This window comes from Rhinolophus ferrumequinum, chromosome 25, assembly GCF_004115265.2.
Source record: "Rhinolophus ferrumequinum isolate MPI-CBG mRhiFer1 chromosome 25, mRhiFer1_v1.p, whole genome shotgun sequence".
Classification (NCBI taxonomy): domain Eukaryota; kingdom Metazoa; phylum Chordata; class Mammalia; order Chiroptera; family Rhinolophidae; genus Rhinolophus; species Rhinolophus ferrumequinum.
The window spans coordinates 6,384,640-6,408,170 of record NC_046308.1 but is presented as its reverse complement, the minus strand read 5'-3'; the positions used below and the strand labels follow the sequence as shown (position 1 = coordinate 6,408,170).

Here is a 23,531-nt window from a genome sequence, read left to right as displayed (position 1 = left end):
ACTTTCTACAGGACAACTGACCTGGCCTCTTCAACAAGTTGACGACATGAAAAAAGTTGGGATGGGTCTGTTTTAGAGCAGGGCTTCTCAAACCCAGCACTGCTGACGTTTTGGGGTGGATGATTCTCTGTGACGGGGACTATCCTGTACTTTGTAGAGCTTAAAGAAGCAAGGAACTACTGAATTGACTCAGGAAGAAATAGGAAATCTGAATAGACCTCTAACAAAAAGGCCAACCTCTACAGGCACGGCATCATTAAATCATGCATGCATGTATTAATTCCTTCATTTAATCAACAGAGGCTCCCCGAGCACCTACTCTGAGCTTCCCACTGTGCAAGCGTTAACGATTCTTAACCGAGGGGATCTTCAGCCGCACTGGGGTTGTTAATAATAGTGCAGATACCTGTCCAAGCCCGAGAGGTTCTAATTCAATGACGGTGGAGGGGACCCAGGAACATGCATCCTAGCCGTTCTGAGGCATGGCTGCAAATCACTATACAGGGATATTAGACAGACACTGCCCTGCCCTCAGGCAGCTTCCAGGCGACTGGAGGAGGCAGACAGAGATCAGATAAAATTCGTTTCAGCCACGCCTGGTTAAAGCCTGGTGGTCAGAGTTTTGGCAAAGCTAAGAGCTTTTGTGTAATGATAGGCTGCCCTCCAAATCAATTCACTTTCCTTCTCAGCTGGCTCACATCCTGGGCGCTGCAATTTCACAAGCCCGACTGGAATGTGTTTGTACCTCCCCAGCATTCCTTCTCCCTTTCTTTTTGCTCTTCTAGGAGAATCACTTCTCCCTGACTCTCAGACATAGTTAGGGCTGCCCTCTCCAACTTGGGGGGTGGGACAGTCCAAGGGTAGTCATGTGACTCAAGTCCATGTATTCCATTCTTTGGATCACAGTGATTGGCTCAGACATGGGCAGGTGACCCAAGCTGCCCCAATGGGAACCCTGGGACTTGTGATTGAACTCTATGCTCCCTTTCTGCTGGTGTTCTTCACATTGGGGGCCACCCAAGAATGAAGTCCACGCAGAGGAGAGATGGACAGACAAGTGTCCTAAAGATAGGTTTGGATCCACCTATGCCTAAAGGTACCACTTCTCCCCCTGAATTTTTCAGTTCTATGACCAATACATTACCTTTTATGCTTCACCCAATTTGCAATTTAGAGAATCCTGCTTAGTGGCAAAGTCACCATAGATTGAAGGTGATCAGGAAACACCACTATTCTCTTTATCAAGTTATGCATGTGTATGCCTAATATTTCTTAGAGACCCAAAAGGCACTAGCCCAAATAGAGGCGTGGGGGAAGAAGGGCTAACTAATTCTGCCTGGTGATGGGTAATATTTGAGCTGCTTCTTGAAAACATGCAGGAGATTTTGAAGCAGGGAACTAAGAGTAGGCATCCCAGAAGGGGTTGGGGCTTGGGGTACAGGGTGGGGGAACAACATCACATGCTAAGATGCTGAGAGCAAGGAGAAGGGCACCTTGGGTAACAATGGGCCAATAAGAGAGAATGCAACCGAGTGGGAAGAACACAGTGGGTGGACGGTAAATCCTAACAGGTTGCCAGGCACTAGTTCACCACCTCCTGAGTCAACCACTAAATGCGTATATTCTGCCAGTGGCTCCACAGACATCATTCTTTATCGGAGCAAAGGGAAGCAGAGCTGCAGAGAACACTTTACGTACGAGATTTAAACGGGTTTCCAACACGTGGATCTGTTTTTGCAGTTTCTGGAGGTTATTGGCCTCCCGTATTTTTGTGAAGATCTGTTTTTGGTCTATAATTTTTTTCTCCATCTGAGCAATCTGAAAAAAGAGACAGACGGAAAACCCAGCTGTGTTAACATCTGTATGGGTACAAATTCAACAGTTCACTAACTCAAGTGTGCTAAAACAAAAACTGTAATGTTCTTTCTTTTCCTATAAATGGAATTTTTATTTCTCTCTCGGGTTCCTGCTCAGTTCAACTTGGTCTTAGACAGTCTGGGGTAAAATGAGGCAGTTTTGAGTTTTTACTCTCATCCGTGCAAATAAATTTCACTCACTCGTGGGCGTAAATTCCACCTTACTCTAAAGACATGGTTTCCAGCAGAAGTGGCATTGTCCCCCATAAAGAGCCTTCTGTAACCTTGTGGAGTGTGTTTTGGCTCTTGCAATGATGGGACACTAGTGGCACTTAATGGGTGGGTCATGAGATGTCACACATCCTGCGACATGTGAGACAGCACCAAACATCCAAAAATTGTCCCCCATCCGTTGTGACTGTCCAGTGCCCCTCTGGATGTTACGCAGGTGGAAAACCTCTATGATTTTCTGTACCTAGAATCAAACTTTCTTCTATATAGAAACACACAGTATTTTTCATTCAGTTCTGAAAGCTACTGAATCATCCAGGAATGTAGTCACTGTATAAATCAAGAGAATGCTCTTTAATTTGTTTGGAACTTCACCAAGAGTTGGTCATTTTGGAAATTGTGTTACCAGCACAACCTGGATCATGTTATTTGAGCCCAAATTCGCCTACAGGGTGGAACCCTCAGTGATTCTGCATGTCAGTAACACGCCTCTGACTACATCTTTCAGACCAAGGGTCTGCAAACTACGGCCCCTTGGCCAAATGCAGCCCACTGCTTGTTTGTGTAAATAAAGTTTTATTAGCACACATTCACGCCCATTCTTTATTGTCTATGGCTGTCTTCCCGAGTGGAGTAGGTGCATTGTGGCCCACGAAATATTTACTAGCTATTGCTCTGCACAGTTTGCTGGCCCTGTTCTAGACAAGTCAGGCCGGAACTATGATATTCACATATCAAAATACATAATTTTACACTTATTCAAATGAAAAATTTCAGTATAAATAACTTTCTTTCATTTTTCCTTTATATTACCATTAGGGCATCATATTGATTTAAAAGATTAAGTAAGGGTGAAGGATTACATCACCTATGAATTTCAGTTCAGGATTATGAAGGAGGTGTCGCAAAATATTTGCTGTCACAAAGAGGTGTTGGCAGACATAACGCTGAGTGGAATAAGTCAGACACAAAGAACGCGTCCTAGAAGAGGCCATTTATATGCAGGCAAAAGGAATCTGTGATTCTAGGGGTCACAATAGGGGTTCCTTGGTGGGGAGTTAGTGGAAGGGGCCCAAGGAAACCTTCTGGGTGCTGGAATGTTCTATATCTTTATCTTGGTGATGGTTACACAGGTGTATAAATATGTAAAAATTCATCAAGCTGTACCCTTAAGATGTGTGCACTTGACTGTAGAATTAATAATTCAGGGGGGAGGAGGAAGAAGAAAGGAAGTTTCCCTAAGGAGGAAGGAAAAGAAATGGGTGCTAGGAATGATAGATTTAAGAACCACTGTCCTAAAGGGATCCACAAGCAGGCTGTGTATTTGGCGGGTCCTTTCCTACTGGAGAGTGTGGTATTCACAGATCCAAAGTCTCTGGCTGGAAACTGAGGCAAAAGTACTGGGTTTGGAGGCCAAGGTCCTTGGTGACCCCGGAGACAGCAGTTTTAGCACAGGGGACATTGCTTTCACCACTGGGAGTGGTACTGGGGACAATGCCTACCCTAGAAAGGCAAACTGAATGTGGACAACTTCTAGACACTTCTAGAAAGGGGAAAAGCTGCCACTAACTAATTTGGAATTCCAGGAATGTTGCGTTTTATTTTGTTTTTTGTGCTTGGTTTTTAGGGTTTGTTTGTTTGTTTTAAATAAAAGAGACAAGGAAAGAGAGGGTGAAGAGAAAAGTGAGGACGGTCACTGATGAAGCCAGGTCTTCGTGGAGGGAGGGGCCTGGCCTTGCAGAAGGGCAGCAGGCACCCCTTCCTCTGAGGCCCACAGGCAGACGGGTTGGGAGGTTTCAGGGTCAAGGTGCCGCGGAAGGTGTGGCTGCTGTCACCTTTTAAAGCAGGTGAAGCAAAGCTGAGGCCACCTATGTCCTACTTGCTCAGTAAAAAGTAAATGTCCTCAGTAAAAGTTAAAGTCGTAGGCCCATGAAGGCTGGCCTCTAGCTGGGAGTAAGGAACCCCAGTGCCTCCTGGGAGTGCAGAGCTTGGGTTGATGAATTCTGGGAGCGGTTGCATCTGAGATCCAGTTAGTGTCCCTGAGTTTTAATCCCTTTCAGGTATCCCCAAGCCTTCGGGAAAGTCTATACGGCATAGTCTCAGCCATCACCATGGGACAGCAAGAGAAAAATCTATCCTAGAGGTTGCGAACAATGGCCAGGCAGGTGGCATGGACTGTAGTTTGCGACCCCTGGTCTACCCGGACCAATTATGGAAATTCCATTTCCCTTTGCAGTGATTGGCCTAGAAATGGGCATATACCCCAGCCCTGGCTAATGAGGGGAAATTTGCTGGAAGGATTTTCCAGCAAAATCCTTCTGTGAAATTTTGTGCAACATTCTCTCCTTAATAAGAAGAGACTATCATGTAAGAACACTTCCCATCCCTTCTTCATACCTTTCAATGTGATTATATGAGAAGCTGTGTACCAGCTAAGCTTTGGCAGTCACCTTCTGACCATGAGGGGAGGGCCAACCAAGAAGATGAGACAGAAAAAGAGTACCCCATCACTGAAGAGCTGTACAACCATCCTGGTATGGCCTATTTCTAGACAAACATCTTATTATGTGAAAAAAACAAACCTCTGTTCTCCCAACTGCTTCCAGTCAAGAAATCTATTACGTGCAGCCCAACACATTCTCACAGGTCCATCAATAACAAGACGGGGGCTTAGATGACCAGACATCAAGAGAACCATTGGGTCTCACACTGGTGACGCAAATGAATGGTGTTTATGACTGACATTAGCCAGATTTTGGGCTTTACCTGGGACACACACACATTCCCTGCCAAATCCCCTCAGAGCAAGAACAGAGAGCTTCATCGGACCTGACAAAGTCAGGTTCATGCCAAGTCCGGTTCCCTGTTCTACTTTGTTCTCCTCACCTGTTCTATGCACAGGCAGTATCCTAACACAAACCCCCACCAACTCACCTATGAAATAAAACAAAGGACTCATTTTAACGTATGGGAGGGTAGCATCTGCAGACTGCAGCCCTGCCAGCTCTAAAGGGATGCCTGCCCCTGCCCAAGTGACCCGAGTCCTTGGGCTCCAGCTCCTTGTCAAAGGAAGCTGGGGTGTCAGCATTTCCTGGTGGCGCTTGTGACGAAATTCAGCATCCCATTCCCTTTGGCGCCTTTATGTCAGATGCTGCTTTTTGTGATGCTGAGAGTAATCTGGCCTTGGCCCAATGGGAGACAGTATCCAAGGCTGCACTGACGGAAATGGATTGCCTACAAAGACGCTCTTCCCCAGATGAAGGCGCAGGCTGATTAGTGGTTTTGTGAGGTCAGCCAGGGCCCCTGCCTCCAGCAACCCTTTGCAAAGACCAAGCTTTGGGCATTGTGTGGTGGGCACAGCAGGAGGGGATTCTGGGACCTGCCCACCCTGGGATCGAATTGGGCAAAAAAGGTGTTTGCATTGGGCAGTGAGCACCATGTTCTTTTGAGGATCCCAAACTAGGTTGCCTTTTCCTGATGTTTCTGAGGACCCGTGTCCCCATTTTTTCTTCAGTTTTCCTTTTTCTTGACTTTTATTGTCTCCTTTCTCATGCATGCATGCATTCATTCATCAATGTTTATTAAAGACTTCCTCTGTGCCAGACAACAGAGGTCTAACGGTAATCCAGACAGAGAGGTCCCTGCCCGCAGGGAAGTTACAGTCCAGGACTGGAAACAAGCCATGAAGCATGATGAGCTTTAGGAGAGAGGACTTTAAGGTCCCGTGGACACGCACAGTAGGGACACCTCACAGGGAAAGATGAAAGCATGACTATCCTGCAGGGACAGCATTTCAGCCGAGACCTGAAGGATGAATAGGACTTCTCCAAGCAGAGGGGGCCAGGAAGGGCCCTCCAGGGAAGAGGGAACAGCGTGTGCCAAGGGCCAGAAGTGAGAGACAGGTGTGGATGGGACACGGAGGAGGAGGGGGCAGGAGAGAGGGTGGAAGAGGCAGGAGGTTGTGATGCTGCACAGCGGGCAGACCTTACCAGGAGTCGGCCTTGATCGCAAGAACAACAGAAATTACTGACGTTTGAAGCAGAGGAAAGCTAGAAAGAGATTTCCAGCTTCATCCAGCCAGTAAATATTTACTGAGGACCTAGTATGTACTGGGCATGGAACAGGCGCAGTGGGTATGATGGGGAACAAACCAACATGGTCCTTGCCCTCAGGGAGGTGCAGGTGAGGGAGACATTAGACGACACCCGTATTGAGGCATAAGTACCATTGTGAGAAGTGCTATGAAGGAGGTGCCATGAAAGAGGGAAAAGGGGTGTGCTGGGATCTTCTGTTTGCCCCCTGAGATCCACTCTCCAGCCTGCTCCACACACCTTGCTCTGTGCCCTGGGAAGCTGACCTGGAAGGCGTCCACAGTGGCTCCTTTGCACTGGGGATTGAGGGTTAGGAGAGAGAGGCTGGGGTATTTATCCCCCTGACCCCTCCGTGTCTCCAGCTTCCTGCCCACTGTCCCTCACCCTACAGTGCTGCAGCGTCCCGACTCCGTGCTCACACCTTTGTAAATCGCCCCTTCATAATACTCTTCTCAAAGCGCCCCACTGAGCATGTTATTTGTTCCTGGCCAGGGACCTGACTAATAAAAGGGGGGTTACTTTAAACTAGAGAGAGGGCCAGAAAAGGCCTCCCTGAGAAAGTCCCATTTAAGTTAAGACCTAAAGGATAAGCAGCCGGGGGTCGGGGGTGTGTGCAAAGGCCCTGAGGTGAAAAAAGACTGAGCATATTTGAAAACAAGTCTTTTACAGCTGGGGTGAGATCAGTGAAGGAGGGAATGGTGTGGGATAAGGCCAGAGGGGTCGGCAGGATCTAGATCATGAAGGCCTTTCAAGCCATAGTAAGGGACATGCAGCAAATGTCAGAGCCATGGGAGGGCTACACTTCCTGGACCCTTCCGAGGATGAGTAGAGCTGACTACTTTGGGTATAGGTATGTGGGGTATTTATAGGTTTGGTAGACTATTTTGACCCAATGAGTCAGGCGCATAAGTGACACATCACCGAAGCATTCAATTGCCAGTGTGAGACGCTCCAGAGCTCTCTTTTTCTCTACCACAACACCTGATAATGTTCAAATTGGTCACGATCCTATCAGCCTGGTCCCAGGATAAGAAGACACAGGAGCCTCTAGCGAATCCCCAATAGACATGAAGGATGAATGAGGAAGAAACCTTTATTATTAGGTTGGTGCGAAAGTAATTGTGGTTTTGCTATTATTTTTAACCTTTTAAACCGCAATTACTTTTGCAGCAACCTATATTTTAAACCACTGAGTGGAGCGCGGGGATGTTTGTTACTACAACATAACCTAACAACTCCTGATTGATACAGATACAGTAAGGATTTGGGAATGGATTCTAAGTCTAGTGGGGAGGCACTGGAGATCACAGTGGAGAAATAGGTCGATAGAACTGGGAGATCAGAGGTTACAGGTGGTAGAGGTAGTGACCACGGTCACATTTAGAAAAGTTTAGGTGGATAGGGGAAGAGGGGGTGGGATGTCAAATCTGGCCTAGGGCATCATGGGTATGTCCCCCACCACTTCCCCTTTCTCTGTGTTCTGGTTTACCCTTTAAGAGAAAGACCATACCTTCTCATCCAGTTCAGCCAAGAGCATTTTCATCGATTTAATCAAGGCCTCATAGTCCTCCTTGGTTTGCAGCAGGAAACGCAGCTCCATGTAGTTTTTCTCATCCAGATCCAAGTTCTTGGAAGACTTGATGAGACTCAAAAGCAGGGTGATCTCATCTTGCTCCTCTTGCAGGGTCTTGATTTCCTTTCTGTGGGGAGAGCAGCACACGATGAACCCTAAACCCCCGAGTTTACTTTGATCAGACAGACACTCCAGACTCCTTTACTGTGAAAGGAGACTCAAGAGAGGTACATCCCACCTGAGCAGTGGAAGGGACTTGCCCACGTCTGGGGTCCAGGTCTAAAACTCAGATCGCCTGCGACCCAGTTCACTGCAACTTCTACTGCTCCGTCTTTCTGAGGGGCATTTCCCCCCTAAGAAACCATGTGCAGTTGTGCCTGTCAAAATCCATGACCCAGACATGGTGGGAGCCCCCACGTTCTCTTTTGTCCCCAGCTCACTGGCATCTGTCTGATTTTGCAGACTTCCTTTCCAGACTTTATAGCCAATTATCTCCGATGAGAGGCAAACCCATGAGACAGAATTTTTCAGTTTTGCCCAACACAGGGAGACACAGCAACCTCTAACCTCCACCAGTTTCTCTACTCAGGGCGCTAAGGATTTGTTAAATTGGCTGACATGAGTCTCCTCCCTTCTCTCCCTCTGTCTACTCTGCAGATGGGAGGGGGGATGGGGGATGGGCAAATGGGGATTTTGAAAAGAGAAAAGAAGTCTCAAGTGACTGAACAACAGGAAGTGGTACAGAGGCTGAGTTTCTGACAAACTCTGGGGACCCTCCACCGCTGCTCAGTGCGGTTGGCAGACCAGCTGCCTCAATGTCCTTCAGAAACTTAAAGAAATGCAAAAGCTCAGGCCCCAATTGGGAACTATTGAATCAGAACATGCTTTGTAACAAGATCCTCAAGTGTCTCAGATGCCCATTAGAGTTTTCGAAGCACCACGCTAGAACAGCAAAGAATGTTCTGGGGCCTGGGTCTGCAAAAATGGCCAAAGAGTAACTATTTTAGGCTTTGTGAGCCAGAGGTCTCTGTTGCAACTACTCCACTGAGTAACCACAGACAACGCACAAACGAATGGTTGTGCCTGTGCTCCAACAAAACTTTTTTTTTTACAGAAACAGCCAGCCAGCCAGACTTGGCCCATGGGCCGTCCTTTGCCGTCCTTCGCCGACCACTGTCCTAAAACAGCACCATCCACTCAGCACCATCACGGAACATTCTGCAGGGATGGAAATGGTCTCTAGCTGCGCTGTCCAATAGCACCCGCCAGGCACAAATGGCTCCTGAGCACATGAAATGTGGCTTGTACAACTGAAGAACCGAATTTTTAAATTGTATTTAACTAATTGCAAATATAAACAGCCACGTGTGGCTAGGGACCAGTGAGTGGACCCATTTCTAGTGCATCTAGTCTTCTAAACCTGGCAGCTGGGACTTTTTGCCGCCATTGAAGCCCTTCTTGGAAGTGGGGGGGATCTTTATTAAGGTGGAGAGAAAAGAGAGGCAGAGGACAAGAGTCCATCAGAATTAGGCTTTCAGAGGGGTCAAAGTCAGAGGAAGGTCTTCCGTCTTGTAGGCAGGGCTGCGACTACGGTGAGGGGAGTGAAGAGCCCCCAAAATATAAGGAGGTCTTCACTTTCAGGGTGGAGCAGGTGCAGGGTCGGCACTGGGTAAAAGCACCTCCTTAAACACTCATATGGCACCCTAGGCACCTCACCCAAGCTCAGGCCCTATGTTTAGGTGTTTCACTCGGAAGCACTGAAAATCTCCACTCCTTCCCTTTCAGTGCCATCACACTGAAGCCAGATCAAATGGGTTGGGGCAAGGGACAGTGCAGTGCAGAAGGGTGACGCGAGACAAACTGTCAGAGACGCGCCAGGAAGGAGGCCCTCCTGATGCCCACCGGGGGCCGACTGTGAACCAGGGCCGCAGGCACCGACGTGCAGGCTGCGGACTGCACAGCCCAAAGCAGCATCGTCTGCTTGAAAAAATATCATCGATTTGTTGATTTATTACACTTTTCTGCGAGGCAGTTTGTCTTGTTCTAACCAAATCCCTACACGATGACAATGTTTCCAACAGATGGCAGTAAAGTATCTTGAGAAAGGGTCCCTTTTTCTAACTCTCAGGAAGATCCCATATGGACTAGCAGTGGCTCTGAGTGAGTCAAATCCATGGAAAATCTACAGAATCCCTTTTCCCTATCCTCTAAACCTCACGTATCATCTAACAGTAAGATTTTCTATCTAATAACGGGCAGTTCCTGCCTGTACAAACGTTAGTTATGGATACAGCTAAGGAATTACATTCCCTTGGAGGGAATCTAAGGACGCCTGTTTAATGTTTATTCCACCCCCACAAACACTTTCCTATTGCCCAAAGAAACTACACACATGATAATTCTAGGGCAACCCAATTTCAAGCACTCTATATTGCAGATCCCATAAGGACATGCACGCAGGAAACGTCCTGTGGGGTGTCCACAGACTGCTTTCCCCTTCTCTGGACACTCCCCACCTGCAGTTCTAGAACCATGGGAATGACACCCATCGCCATTTTGTGTCTATGCCCCAGCCTCCAGCCACAGCTGATAGGACCAGGAGTAGACACCTGACCCAAACTGAGCCAATCAGATTCTCCCGCTCCTGAGAACTGGGTCTTAGAATTGATTTACAGCAGTCTCTCTGTGAGTCTCTCAGTAGGCTAAGAGTTGGGGGTGGCCATCTCCCACCAGCCAGAGCTGAGATTCAGAGAGAGAAGAACAAAATCCAGGTGTAGAAAGAAACAGGGCCCGGAAATGGTTTCCCATCTGGGTCCTTACCTGGGACACAGGTGGCCTGCTCCCCTTGGAGTCCCTGAGACACCCGGATTCTATCCCGGATTCTATACCTGCTAAAGCTATCCCAAGTGGTCCCCAGATGGGATTCAGAAGTAGGTCCCTGATCCAAGGTCACATGTGAAGGCAAGCCCCATGAAATTAAACCCAAAATTTTCTCCCACTTCACTCAGTGCAAACTCCAACCATCACTTACTGCTGGTTCATGATCTTCTGCTGGGAGTAGAAGTTAAAGGACTTCCGACTTGCCACCATCTTCCGGAACTGCTGCCTCAGCTTCCGAAGTTCCACCTCAGCCAGCTTCTCTTTGACCTTCTCTGAAAGTTGCTGGGGTTCTTCAGAGTCTTTTCTCCTGTGCTTCTACGATTGGGTGAGACAGGGGTGGGCATTAGGTGACTAGAGAAGCCCACATTTTAGCTCAAGGGCAGAGAGCAGCAGGGGGTGCCTGCGGCAAGGCTGGAGGTGGAAGACTACCCTTGGATGATGTCAACTGCTTATCTGTTCCATGGAAACCCACACCCCGGGGTTGCAGAATGGAGAGAAGGCTAGTCCTCATTATTGCATAATGCAGAGGTAGCCTTGCTGTGTGACCTTGGGTGAGTCACTTAATGTCTCTGAGCCTCCAGTCTCTCATCTACAAAATGGGCACCTATAGATTTGTTGTCAGGATTAGATGAGCTGATATGTGCACAGTGGACAACACAATGCGTGACTCGCAGTTAGCTCTCTGTACACAGGAGCTCTGATTACTTACCATCGGCATCTTGAAGGAATCCTGCTTTCCCTCTGATCAGACACCGGAACCAGGGAGGTCAAAGCCAACAAACAGGTGCTCCTTTCTCTCTCTGCAGTGCCCTGTCCACAATGAGAAAAGGAAGAGAACTTGTGAGCCTCCCCTTCTGGCAGTGCAGGACCCTGCAGTACCCTCTCCCTGCCGCCATTCCCCACCCCCACCCCAGTCCCTTCCTCTTCCCACCGCTTGGCACATGAGGAAGACATGGCAGATGGCTGCCCGGGGATGAGAAGAGGTTTCTTGTTTTTTAAAGCAATGTTTGTCTGAAAGCTCTTCCTCTTACAATTTATTATTAGGAACCAGGCAGATGGTTCCGGTGTGTCGGTTACCCTTCTGCTCCCTGAGTCCTGAAAGGAGAAGGGACAAATGGCATCAGGGCAGTGTGTCCCCTGATGGAGTTAAAGCGAGACTCACTGAGCCACAGCGGTGGGGCACACGCACACCCCTTGCCTTTTAAAGCAGGAGCCAGTGATACTGAGAGGCATTTTTATCATGTCACAACTTGAACCTCATCTGGCCCATAGGTATTCAGAGAAGGGGACAATGTTAACCCTATAAGCCATACAGGGCTGTGAGACCCACTACACTCCAACTCCCAGACTTCATGGACTAGATTCCTAAGGCAGAAACTTCTAGCTTTGCCACCCACTGAGGTCCTGCAGTACAGTGGTTTAAAGCATTGGTTGTGTCACTCATCAGATCTCCGCAAAAATTACTTCTCAGCCACTTATTCACCTTGGGCAAGTCACTTCGTTCTGTAGGCCTCAAGTTTCCTTCTCTGGAAAATAGAAATTCTAGAAGCCACTTCAACAGGTTGTTGAGCATGTTAGACACTGAGCCTGGCACATAGTAAGTGCTCAGTAAACAGCGGCTGATATGATTTGGGTTGTTTCCTGTGGAGAAGGTCCAGTGCAATGAGTATTTATGAGGGTTTGCAGGGCATCTAGTGTTCCTCTATCTCCTGGTAACAATACCTGGGATTTCCTGTGGGAAGCCACGCGCCCCCACCCCCATCATTTTTAGTCCCTCTGGGGCTGACCCCACCCCATCACCTTCAGGATTGGAACATATGATTCTGGATGGGCCAATCAGAGGGCCAGATCCCTGGCCAATCTACATAATCCCAGCCATCAAGCCTAAGGAATCAGATCAGGTACATAGACATATGACCCTGGCTAGTCCAAGCAGAGTGAATAGTGGAATTTAAGATTGCACACTCAGTAAAAGAGACTGTTTCCCGCTGCACTTGAACTTAGGTGAATCACGCTGGGAGTGGCTGGCAGCTATCTTGACTCTGCAAGGAACCTGAGATATAAAGTTAACATGGAAAAGACAAAATAAAGAGAGATTGAACCTTGGGGAGATCAGCTGAGCCCCTGGATACAGCCAAGCCTGAAGATACCTCTCGGTCATTCCAATACATAAATCAATATATTCTCTTAGGGCAATTTGAGATGCGTCTTCTATCACTTGCTACCAAATGAGTTCTCATGTCTAAAGCACTGAGGTGCATTTAGCACACAAACTAAGCCGCTACTGTGTGCTAAGCATTGCAAGGAATTCAGTGATAAGTCAGCCTTCCAGGTGCTATAAATCCTGCCCAGGATAAAACAGTGGAAAAGGCTCCACAAAGGGGGCAACTTTTCATTTGGTCTTTGAAACATGAATAGGAAGTTCACCAAGCAGAGAAGAAAAGTGGAGAAGGAATTCTGGGTAAAGTGTAAAACATGGGCAAAGGTTGAGAGGCAAGCAAGTGAATAAAAGGAGTGTTCAGAGAGTGCTATGTGGACTAGTGTAGATGGCAGCACCCACTGAGAAGTGACTGGCAAAAAGATCTGGAAAGGCCTGGATGTTCTTTAAAAGCAATGATGTAATAAGATCAACTCTGTAAGAGATCAGTTAATTGCCTCCCCAACAGCCACTTCCCCTTGATGTAGAGTTGTCCCTTGAAGTAGCTTATGTGGACAGGGGTTACACTTCCCAGCTCCTCCTAAACCCAGGTGAGGCCATGTGATGAATTCCCACCAATAGGATGTGAACAGAGGGGAAGTGTGTCACTTTCAGACCATGACTTTTAAGAAGTGGATGTGACGTTTCCATCTTCTCTTCCCCCATATGGGAGAAGGAGCCATAGATGGGTGGAGCCACAAGACACATGTCTGAAGTCAACTGGTAGAAGAAGTCACCTACCAACTAGCAACATCTTCATTGGACCCTTACAAAAATAAATTAATTTCTGTTGTATTAAGCCAATGAAATGTGGGGATATATTTGTTACAGCAGCTAGCTTTACTCTAAGAATATGCTAACTTCTTCCTTTCTAACAGGACTCTGACTTTGTCCTTCCTCAATGTGCCCAGTCACATTGGATGAATTGTGATTGGTTCCCACTAACCATAGTAACCTCACTTCCCTTTGTCAGTGATTGGTCTAAGGATGGGCATGTGACCCAGATCTGGCCAATGAGACAGAAGGAGAAGTCTATTCCTATTCTTTTGTGACAAAAAGAACTTGTCCATGTTCTTCTTTCTTTCACTTTTGGAATTATTGTGAAGGCATGATGGCTGGTACTGCAGCAGTCATCCTGTGACCATGAGGAGAACTATCACTGTCACACTGAGGAGAACAAAGAAGAAAGATGGGGGAAATTTAGATCCTTATTGACAGTTTGCCACTGCCCCATCCTTGGAAACTGCCTACCTTCTTGTTAAATGAAATCATGTGTCATTATTGTTTAAGGCTTTCTTATCAAGCATTTTGTTCTCTGCAGCTGACAGCATTCCTATTTTACATGATCCACTACCTTGATAATGAGTCTCACGCTGCTGGCTGATAGGACAATAGTGGCTGACAGTATAGGAACCTCTGGCTTTTCCCCGATATGTTCTGGATGGTTTCTAGAGGTTTTGGGAACTAATTGAATTTTTGGAAATTGTATTTGAAGGAAAATATCTAACGTTGGAAAATTCCCACAGGCAGGTTCCACAGCTTGATTATTTCTGGAAGAGCCTTCAAGGTGGGGGTAGAGGCTGTAACAGGATTTACCTGACCGATAAGGTCTGGGCAAAGGATGCTCACTTTGGGACTTCTTTCAACTCTGGAACTTTATGCATCTCCAATTTCATCCCATTCAGGGGCTTTTCTATATTCAAGAGTGTTTTTGGTTCTAAATGAATCTGTAATGCACCTTTCTAAAAGCATAACTCACGTATACCTGACATTCATTGACAGTGTAATTCTACGTCTCTGAGCCTCAGTTTCCTCATCCGTAGAAAGGGGATACCCACACCCACCCTCAGCAGAAAATAATGTGTACAAAGCTCTTAGAGCAATGCCTAGCAGATAATGAGTGTTTAATGAATGTAGCTTGTTTGGGAATCAGGATTTTCAAGTATCCATTTATCTTGCCCTTGAGTTAATTTGTTGTGGTGTGTGTTTTTTCCAAGACCTGGAATTAACATACACACACAGAACCAGGCTCCCCCAGGACACTGGCTTCTCTCCAGCTTCCAGATGCCCACACAGGCCTTTCCCTTTCTGTGCCCTCTGGGCTGGGCCCACTCTGTTCCCTGAGAATAGATCTACCCCATTCTCACAGCTGGGCCTTCAGAGAGCCCCACAGGTATACTGGCCTCAGGCACACCACCCTCTCATTCAGGGGTCTCAGACTCAAGGTCCACAGAGCAAATTCAACCTTCCTTCAGTTCTGCTTAGCAGGCAGTGTTTTAAAATGTGAACGTGGGTCATGCACTCTCTCTCTCCTGGCCGCAGGCTCCATTCCTCCCTACGGCCTAAGTCCTCCCCCCCCCAATTCCCACATTTCCTGTAACTGCCTGGAGCCAGCAGGAATTTGAGTTTGCAGTCCTTGGGAAGAATCTTCAAGTTGCCTACATCTGAGGACCAGTGTGTGCAACAGAAAGTGCTGAGAAATTCAGCAGTCCAGTTCAGGGGGCATCACGCAAGTGCCTCTCACTCCCTGGGCCTCAGTCTATCCACTACAGTATCTGTAGTTTGGGGCACATGATAAGCTGGTAGCAAATACTGTTTGAATGAATGAAAGCTGCTGCCAGGTAGATATCATCTTTACTGTCTAATATTTAATGAGCTGGGGTAGGGGAGACCAGCTCCTCTTCTGCTGCTGAATTTTAACAAACTGCCTTCAAAAGTAAAAAGAAGCCTGACTCATGAAGGACTCTACAGGGCCCCCGGGAGAGGCTACTATGCATATTATAAATACCAGCTCTGAGAGAGGAGAGCTGTAAAAACAGAGCTGGGGCCGCATAACCCGGTGGAATGTTAAACATAAGCTTGGGACACTAGCCAAGAAGGGATGCAGTAACACCCACAAAGTTTTTTAAAAACTGGGGGATCATTATGGAGTGAAATGGAAGTTTGTTAGACTTTCTTGGAGTTATTTTACACATTGTAATTTATTTATGCTTAATTGAGGAGGGCCATGATGTTTTCCAGGTTTAGGGCAGCCCAGAGTTTGGAGGGGCTGCGGCCAGCCACGGCTTTGCTTTTCCCCAGGAGGGAACGCTGAGGAGCAGCAGGTGGAGCCGCACAGCGGGGAAACTTACCAGGGGCCGCCTGCGGGAGCGCTGCAACCGCGTGTCCCAAGGCACCTGCAGTGTGCGTCCGACAGCGCCGGGAGGACTGCTGGCTGCACGGTCACGCTGTGCCAACCCCGAGTTCCACATCAGGGTGCTCTCAGACTCCTGGAACAGGCAGCTTTGTGACCCGCACAGAGCGGGGTGTTCTCCCCTGGAACGCGCTGGGAGGGCGCAGGGCCCTTAGGTAGGGGTTGGAGGCAGCTGGTGAAAGAGAAGCTTGGGGTTGGGGGACGAAGGGCAAGAAACTCCTCAGCGACCCCTTACTAGACGAGCAGGACCCTCATGAGTGACTCTTGACTCAATGCTCTCCTTCCCTGACTCAGCCACGCACACCTCCATTCATTGCCATTCCGTCTCCTCTCTCATTTATTCCCATCTCCACTCATCATCATCCTACCCTGACCCCTTCTCCCGCTCTCACACTCACACGTATTTACCTGCTGAGTATGAGCTTTACATGCACGAACACAAAGGAACCCGATTCTTCTTGTTCTGAAAAAATAATAATAATTGAAGAGACAACTTTGCCAGTGCAGGGGAATTTGCCCATGAGTTTTCTTAAGCGGCACCCACCAGCACCCTCTGTGAGCATAACAAGGGGAATCCCAGTCTGACCTAGGTCACCTGTGACTCCTGGCAAACATTTTTCACTAGCCTAACAGCCTGCTAGCTCAAAGATGTACATTTTTAAATACAAATGGCCCTGAAATACAAGCTGACCACTTCCTTTGGGGCTAAACTCAAGAAGCAGCGACACTGCTGAAGGAAATGATTAGGGGTAATGATTAGGGGTAATGGTTTTCTAGGGTACTTTTAATTTTATGTGATTTCTACCTATTTCCTTGCCCCTTGAGTGAACTGTAGCCCAGTCATACTAAAATCTCCATTTTCTTATCCCTAAACTCTTGGGATAAGATGTATTTTAGGGTAAGCACCACGTTTTTGGTTTCAGGAAGGTAATATAGTACACGAGGAAGAATGTTGGCCCCAACGCTGATGGCAGCCATGTTGTCACCATGAAGGAAGTTAGTGGGACAGTATATTATCTGTGGGGTTTGGGCAACATGTCAAAATCAAACACATTAACATTTTCTGCAAAGAAACATGTAAATATTAATGCCAAGTATAATAGAATAAATAAAAATTATGAGGAACCTCATGTCAGGCCTTGATGACTCACAAAGTTGCCAATAAAAGTTCAGGTTAATTCAGGTGAACAATTTGCAAACCCAGGGAAATACAACCTCCGGTGGAAGCCAGAAATATGCTCTCCTGAGACAAGGAGGAGCCTGCCTTTTATAGAGAAAGTTCCTGCCCTGTTTCCCAATTTGTCCATTTTTATACTGATGAGGGATCCAAATTTGCATAGTCTGTTTGGTCCAGACAGCACTGTCCTGACTGGTCAGAAATGCGCATTCTGATTGGTCGTTATGGAGCAGCTCTGATTGGTCAGTGTAGATGCAAATAAGTCTATAGATTGAATAGGGCAGGTCTCAGCCTAGTGGTCGAAAGATGATGCCAGGAGTTCCATTACAAGGATTGACTCAACCAACACGAACATACTAGTGCAGGAGGAGGCTGAGAGCTCAGTCTATGGCTTTTCCCTGAAATGCAGAGTGCATGGGAGGCCTCTGTCAGCAATGGCTGCTAGACTCTGGTTATGAATTTGTGCCCAGTTAACCACAGGAGTCCTTCTTGACAGATATATTCCTTCTCAAGGTTCACAAAGTGTTTTGGCACAAGTGTAACCATTTTCATTTTACAGAGTGACTTCTGTAGTAAGTGACGGAGCCAAGATTTGAAGCCACGGCTGTCTGTCTCTAGAGCCCGATGCTTTACCACAACCGTGGGTGAAACCACAGCTCCAAACCTGAGCAGTTCTTCCGTAATCTGATATCTGCCATCTCTTTGATATTTAAAGGGCCACTCTGGCCCTCAGCTCCCTACATAGCCCATTGAATCACACATTCAAGTGTCAACAACTGAAAAATGACTAAGTTCAATTAGTTTCGGGACTTGTTAAAAATAGGTTTTTCTCAGAAGAATTTACTCTCTCTGCCTTTATGGGCACAGATCGCAGCATGCCCCATGCAGAGAAGTGCAGGGCTTTTAAAATTAGAACATGCCAGAATCAATTCTGCTGAAGGGATCTTTAGCTCCATCAGCAGGGCTTGGAGCAGAGTAAGACGCCAGCTTGCCAAAACGATGAGCCAGTGGTGAGAAATGTTGGCAGGAGCAGAATCTACAGAATGGAGGAAGAAATTAGAATCAAGCTGCAGAGGGCCTGGGCAAAGGCATTTGGCCACAGACCAGGAAGTTGATTGTTCAAGTGACTCTGTAACTAAAAGGATCAGAAACCCACTTGAAATAATTCAAAATGAATTTTTTTTTTTTTTTGCCTCTCCAGCATCTGTTCCCCCTTCCTCACTTCCTAGCAGATCCCAATTTATTCAGGTAAGCATCCCTCTCCCATTCAGCCTACGTGACCAGGAGAAGTTATTTTCACACACACACACACACACACACACACACACACACACACGAATTGATGGATCTAGATTACTCTTAGCCAATCACAGCCATCCCATCTTCTTTGCCAATGATTGGACCCAGGACCTAAGTTTAAGCCAATCTGTGCATAGCATTCTCCTGGAAACGGCAACTGGTCTAGGAATAGACACACAACTGACGGTGGGCTAATCAGACAGAAAGGAGGGACGTACAGTGCAGGGTTGCAGGGAGATGCTTTTTCTAGCTCCATGGATGGAACAAGGAAGTATGTTGCCCCTGGTGTTGCTAGCAGCCCTCCTGTAACCATGAGGGAAGCCATTGTGAGATCAAGGCCAACACATTATGGAAGGAAGAGTCTAGAGAGAATTACAGAACGATGTAGCTGGAACTCTGATCACACCATGCTTGAAATCTACCTTGGCTTTGCACTTCTTATTAAAGGAATAAACAGTTTTCTTATTGTTTAAGCCAATATGGATTGCAATTTCTACTACATGCAGCCCAAAGCATGCTAAATTATATGAATATAGAGTTGTTATGTGTAAGTTGGAGACAGATCCCAAGCACCAAGACCTAGAAAGCTGTCAGAAACCAAGGCAGCTCCTCTCTCCAGCTCTCTCTCTCTCTCTCTGGAATCACCTGGTTTCTCAACCTGGCCTCTTATTTTTAAAGACTATTTTCCAATCATTTTGCTTCTCACAAGTTCCCATTTTGGAGCCCAGTTTTAAAAACTCAGAGTCCTAATTTCAACTTCCCAGGAAAGAACCCAACTCACCCAGTCTAGATTTGATGTCCACTGTTGGCCCAATCACATGGACGAGGGGGCCATGATCAGTTAGCACAACAGTCCCTCTTCAGAGACTCTGAAAATAATTCTCAAAAAGCGGGTCACAGGCGGGGAGGGCACAGTGGTATCATGAAAAGAACACTGGACAAGGTGTTAAGAGATGCAGGTGCTAGTCCAAACCGCGCTCTGCCACTGGTTTGCTGTGTGCTCTTAGAAAAATCAGTTGACCTCTCTGAGCCTTCATTTCTTCAGACTGTCAGGGCCAAATTAAGAATTTTAAAGCCTGAAAAGATCATAAAATATTTCACCCCACCCATGGCATTCAAGATAAGAACAGTACCAATCCATAAATAGGGGTCAGGCAGTCTGACAGGATTCTAATTTCTACCAGGATGGCTTTTAAAAATAAAACAAATTATTTTTTGAAAAAAATAAAACGCTTTTGGGTGTCCGTACTTCACTGGTGTCCTTGGTACTAGCTTAGTTTGTCTTTGGGTAATTCAGCAAAGGAGGCCACCCATGTGCAAGCCCCACTCCATCTTTAGTCCTACGGAGTGGCCTAATCTCCATGTTGGTGGCATGTCATGCCGCCAAGTCCTCCCTTCTGCGATGGTTCATTGGACAAGAAGAGAACACCTCACCCAGCTTAGACTAATCAGAAGTTCTTTCCCAGGAAAAGGAATTTGGACACAAAATTCCCTGAGAAACAGAAGACTGATTAGCAGGTATTGGTGCTGGAGCCAAGAGACTCCAGGGCTGGGGCAGCCATTTTTCCCCAGTATATGCACTGCTCAAAGGTTGGCCACACACAAAGCCCTTCCCTCACATCTTCCTTGTTAAGAAAATCCTGATCTGTGTTCCAGAATTGGGTGGAAAACACTGAATCGTATAGAAACTGCACCCACCCAAGATCTTGGTGTGGCCGATGAGATGTGGGGGAAGTTTCCTGGGGAATTTTGGGACAGAGGTGCTGGCTGAACATCCAGTGCACAAAACAGAGCCCACGAGCTGAAGTGCCCGGGCCCAGGGGCGGGGGATTGGAATTCTGTTCCTGCCGCAGAGGCACAAGCCCACCAGAGAAGCCGTGGGCTGCCTACCGGCCTTTAATAAATTCCATGTCTGCCTACATCATTTCGAGAGGATTCTGTCATTTACAGCCATCATATATCAAGATAGCAGGAGTTATCAGCATTTAGAGTTTCAGACTCCTCCCCAGTGGGATCCAGACCTGCCCCCCTCTCCGCTTTCCTTCCACTGAAGCCAGAATCACCGGTTATAATCGCAGTGGCAGACTTCTGAGATAAGGAGTGATAAGGAATCTACACATCCATCAGAAGGTAATGTGGCCTCAACTAGCAACAGCAAGAAAAATGTTTACATCCTTCAGCCCGGGAAACCTAAATCTGGAGAATCATCCTAAGAAAATAAGTCAAAAAAAAAAATCCATAGACGCAAAGATGCCCACTACAACCTTATTTCTACAGGGCAAGTGGAAATAAGTCAAGATCAACAAAATAAACATGTGGAGTGAAAGAAGCCAGACCGCAAATCGCTTTTACTGAAGGATTTTGTTTATTGAAACTACAAAGGTGTGGAGAGTAAACCTGTGCTATTGGCAGTCAGAGTACAGGTGACCTGAGGGAGGCGAGCTGGAGCACAGGGAACTCGAAGGGGAGTCAGGGGGCTTCTAAGGGCAGAGCATGTTCCAGTTCTTGACCTTGTTACATAGATAAGCTCACCTGTGAAAATTCACCCCACTGCACTTCTGATATGTTACCTTTGTATATGTATATGGTACCTCAACAAAACAGTACTTTACAAAGATGAACCAGAGAAGGATTTTTATTTTTAAGATTTTATTGGAGAAGGAGAACAGGACTTTATTGGGGAACAGTGTGTACTTCCAGGCCTTTTCTCCAAGTCAAGTTGTTGTCCTTTCAATCTTAGTTGTGGAGGGCGCAGCTCAGCTCCAGGTCTAGTTGCCGTTTTCTAGTTGCCGTTTTCTAGTTGCAGGGGGCGCAGCCCACCATCCCTTGCGGGACTTGAGGAACCGGCAACCTTGTGGTTGAGAGGACACGCTCCAACCAACTCAGCCATCCAGGAGCTCAGCGGCAGCTCAGCTCAAGGTGCCGTGTTCAATCTTAGTTGCAGGGGGCGGAGCCCACCCTCCTTTGCGGTACTCGAGGAGTTGAACCCGCAACCTTGTGGTTGAGAGTCCACTGGCCCATGTGGGAATCGAACCGGCAGACTTCGGAGTTAGGAGCATGGAGCTCTAACCGCCTGAGCCACCGGGCCGGCCCAGAGAAGGATTTTTAAAGTAAACTATGGCATGTCTATTACTGAGACATTCTGGAGTATTGCAAAATAGCTATAAAAACAACCACCTCTGTGGAGCATAGAACGCCTGTATTGTTCTGCCTATACCACCCCAATTCTTTCTCCACCGTTCTCTGCTTGTCTTGTGTCCCCAGAAATGGATTGTGGTCCCCATCAGCCCTGGGCTCGCTTGCCTTCTGGATTCAGGTTGGGTCTAGCCAATGGGAGGGACCATCAGGAGATCAGGAGGCAGCGGGGAGAGAAGTGGGGCATTTCTTTCCAACGCCCCCCTTGCTTTGGCATGGCGTCTCTGGTGGTAGCGGCGAACCTCGACCTCTACAGCTCCTGTCCAGGTGGGCTTCTCCCCAGCTCCTGCCTCACTGAACTAAAGTCACACTTGTTCCTGCCTTCCCCTGCCTCTTCCTACCTATCCTGTGGGAAAGGCGTCCCTCTGTTGCTAATCTCTTGGTGCCTCATCCTCCCTTCTGATCCCGTAACCCTGTCCACACTCAGAGAACTCAGAGAGAAGTCCCTTCTGTAAAGTCCTGGAACCCATCTGAGCTGGATTCAGTTTTCTTCTGGGGCCCCGACTGTCACAGCCCTTCCCCACCTTCCCCTGAGACAGGCAAGTGACTTTCCTGGATTCAGTGCTGCAGACGCTCTGCCCTCTGGTGGGGTGGGGAACCAGCCTGGGAGTGAAGCCAGCATTAATTTCAATTTGGCACCACAAGTGGGGCCAAATGTGTCCATCATTTTAAAAAAGTAAATAACTGGGCCATCCCTGAGTCCCATATATGCTATCTTCCTCTCCCTGTCATGGTCCCACCCCGACAGGCGAGGCTAGCACAATGAGCTAGGGAGAAAGAGGGAAAGAGAAGATTCTGGATACTCCTAAAATCCTTGTACTTTTCTAAGTGATAAGAGCAGAGGAGGATCCTTTGTTCTACTATGTGGTCTTTGATCCAGGTCCCTGACACAGAGCTCCTAAGTCCTTTGGAATTTCCTGGGTGATAGTAGGATCTTTTGTCCTAATGAGGTGACTCTCGGTGGGCTCCTATACGGGGGCTGCTCACCAGACAGCCCAAGCCATGGTTAGAAGCTTGGCATTTTCCAGAGAGGGAAAAGAGGCTGGAAATGGAGTTAATGACGGGTCATGCCCAGGTGATGAAGCCGCCATTAAAATCCCCAGAGCATGGGGTTCGAAGAGCTTCTGGGTGGTGACCACGTGGAGGTGCTGGGAGGGTAGCACGCTTGGAGAGGACATGGAAGCTCCTCGCCCCTCCCCTGTACTTTGCCCTATGCGTCCCTTCCATCTGGCTGTTCCTGACATATAGCCTTTATTATATAATAAACTGGCAAACATAAGTCAGTGTTTCCCTGAGTTCTGTGAGCTGTTCTAGCAAATAATTGAATCCCAATGGGAGGAGGTCCTGGGAACCTCGAATTGTAGCCAGTCAGACAGAAGTTGTGCATAATCTGGGGACCTGCTACTTGTGATTGCTATCTGAACTGGGGGACAGTTTCATGGGACTGAGTCCTTAACCGGTGGTATCTGATGCTATCTCCAGGTAGGTAGTGTCAGTATTGAGTTAAATTATAGGACACCCAGCTGGTGTCTCAGAGACTTGCTGGGTGTCGGAGAAACTCACACACCTGCTGTCAGAAGTGTTGAGTGTGGTAGTCGTGTGAGACTAAAGGAGAAACACAGGAGAAGTGAGTTTTTCCTAAATGCTCCCCGTGTGCTGTGCCTCTTTCTAGGGATGTGAGAGCATAAACCTCTTCCTCCACGACAGGCATCCCCCTGTCTGTTTGTCTTACCTCACCTGATTAAAACACATCCCGGGTCCCTTAAAACAGGCACCTAGCATGGTACCTGACGCCAGGGCGCATGAGCGCCTCAGCTGCCATTAATATGATGCGGAAGA

General features: G+C 47.4%; 1 protein-coding gene across 5 annotated transcripts in view; it reads right to left on the bottom strand.

Annotated features, from left to right (window-relative positions):
* The window catches only part of CCDC63 (coiled-coil domain containing 63), a 55,398-nt gene that overhangs the window by 15,025 nt on the left and 16,842 nt on the right, over nt 1–23,531 (bottom strand). For 2 of the 5 annotated variants that reach the window (XM_033097960.1, XM_033097962.1), the window contains 6 exons: nt 16,430–16,484; nt 15,960–16,193; nt 11,341–11,441; nt 10,783–10,946; nt 7,689–7,878; nt 1,699–1,818 (listed from right to left, as the gene is read on the bottom strand). In XM_033097960.1, coding sequence (XP_032953851.1) covers nt 1,699–1,818; nt 7,689–7,878; nt 10,783–10,946; nt 11,341–11,349 — 483 coding nt within the window. In that variant the 5' untranslated portion in view covers nt 11,350–11,441; nt 15,960–16,193; nt 16,430–16,484. Of the gene's footprint in view, nt 1–1,698; nt 1,819–7,688; nt 7,879–7,989; nt 8,369–10,782; nt 10,947–11,340; nt 11,442–11,562; nt 11,600–15,959; nt 16,209–16,429; nt 16,485–23,531 lie in introns of those variants that run through there. The other 3 variants (XM_033097961.1, XM_033097964.1, XM_033097965.1) reach the window with 3 other exon arrangements.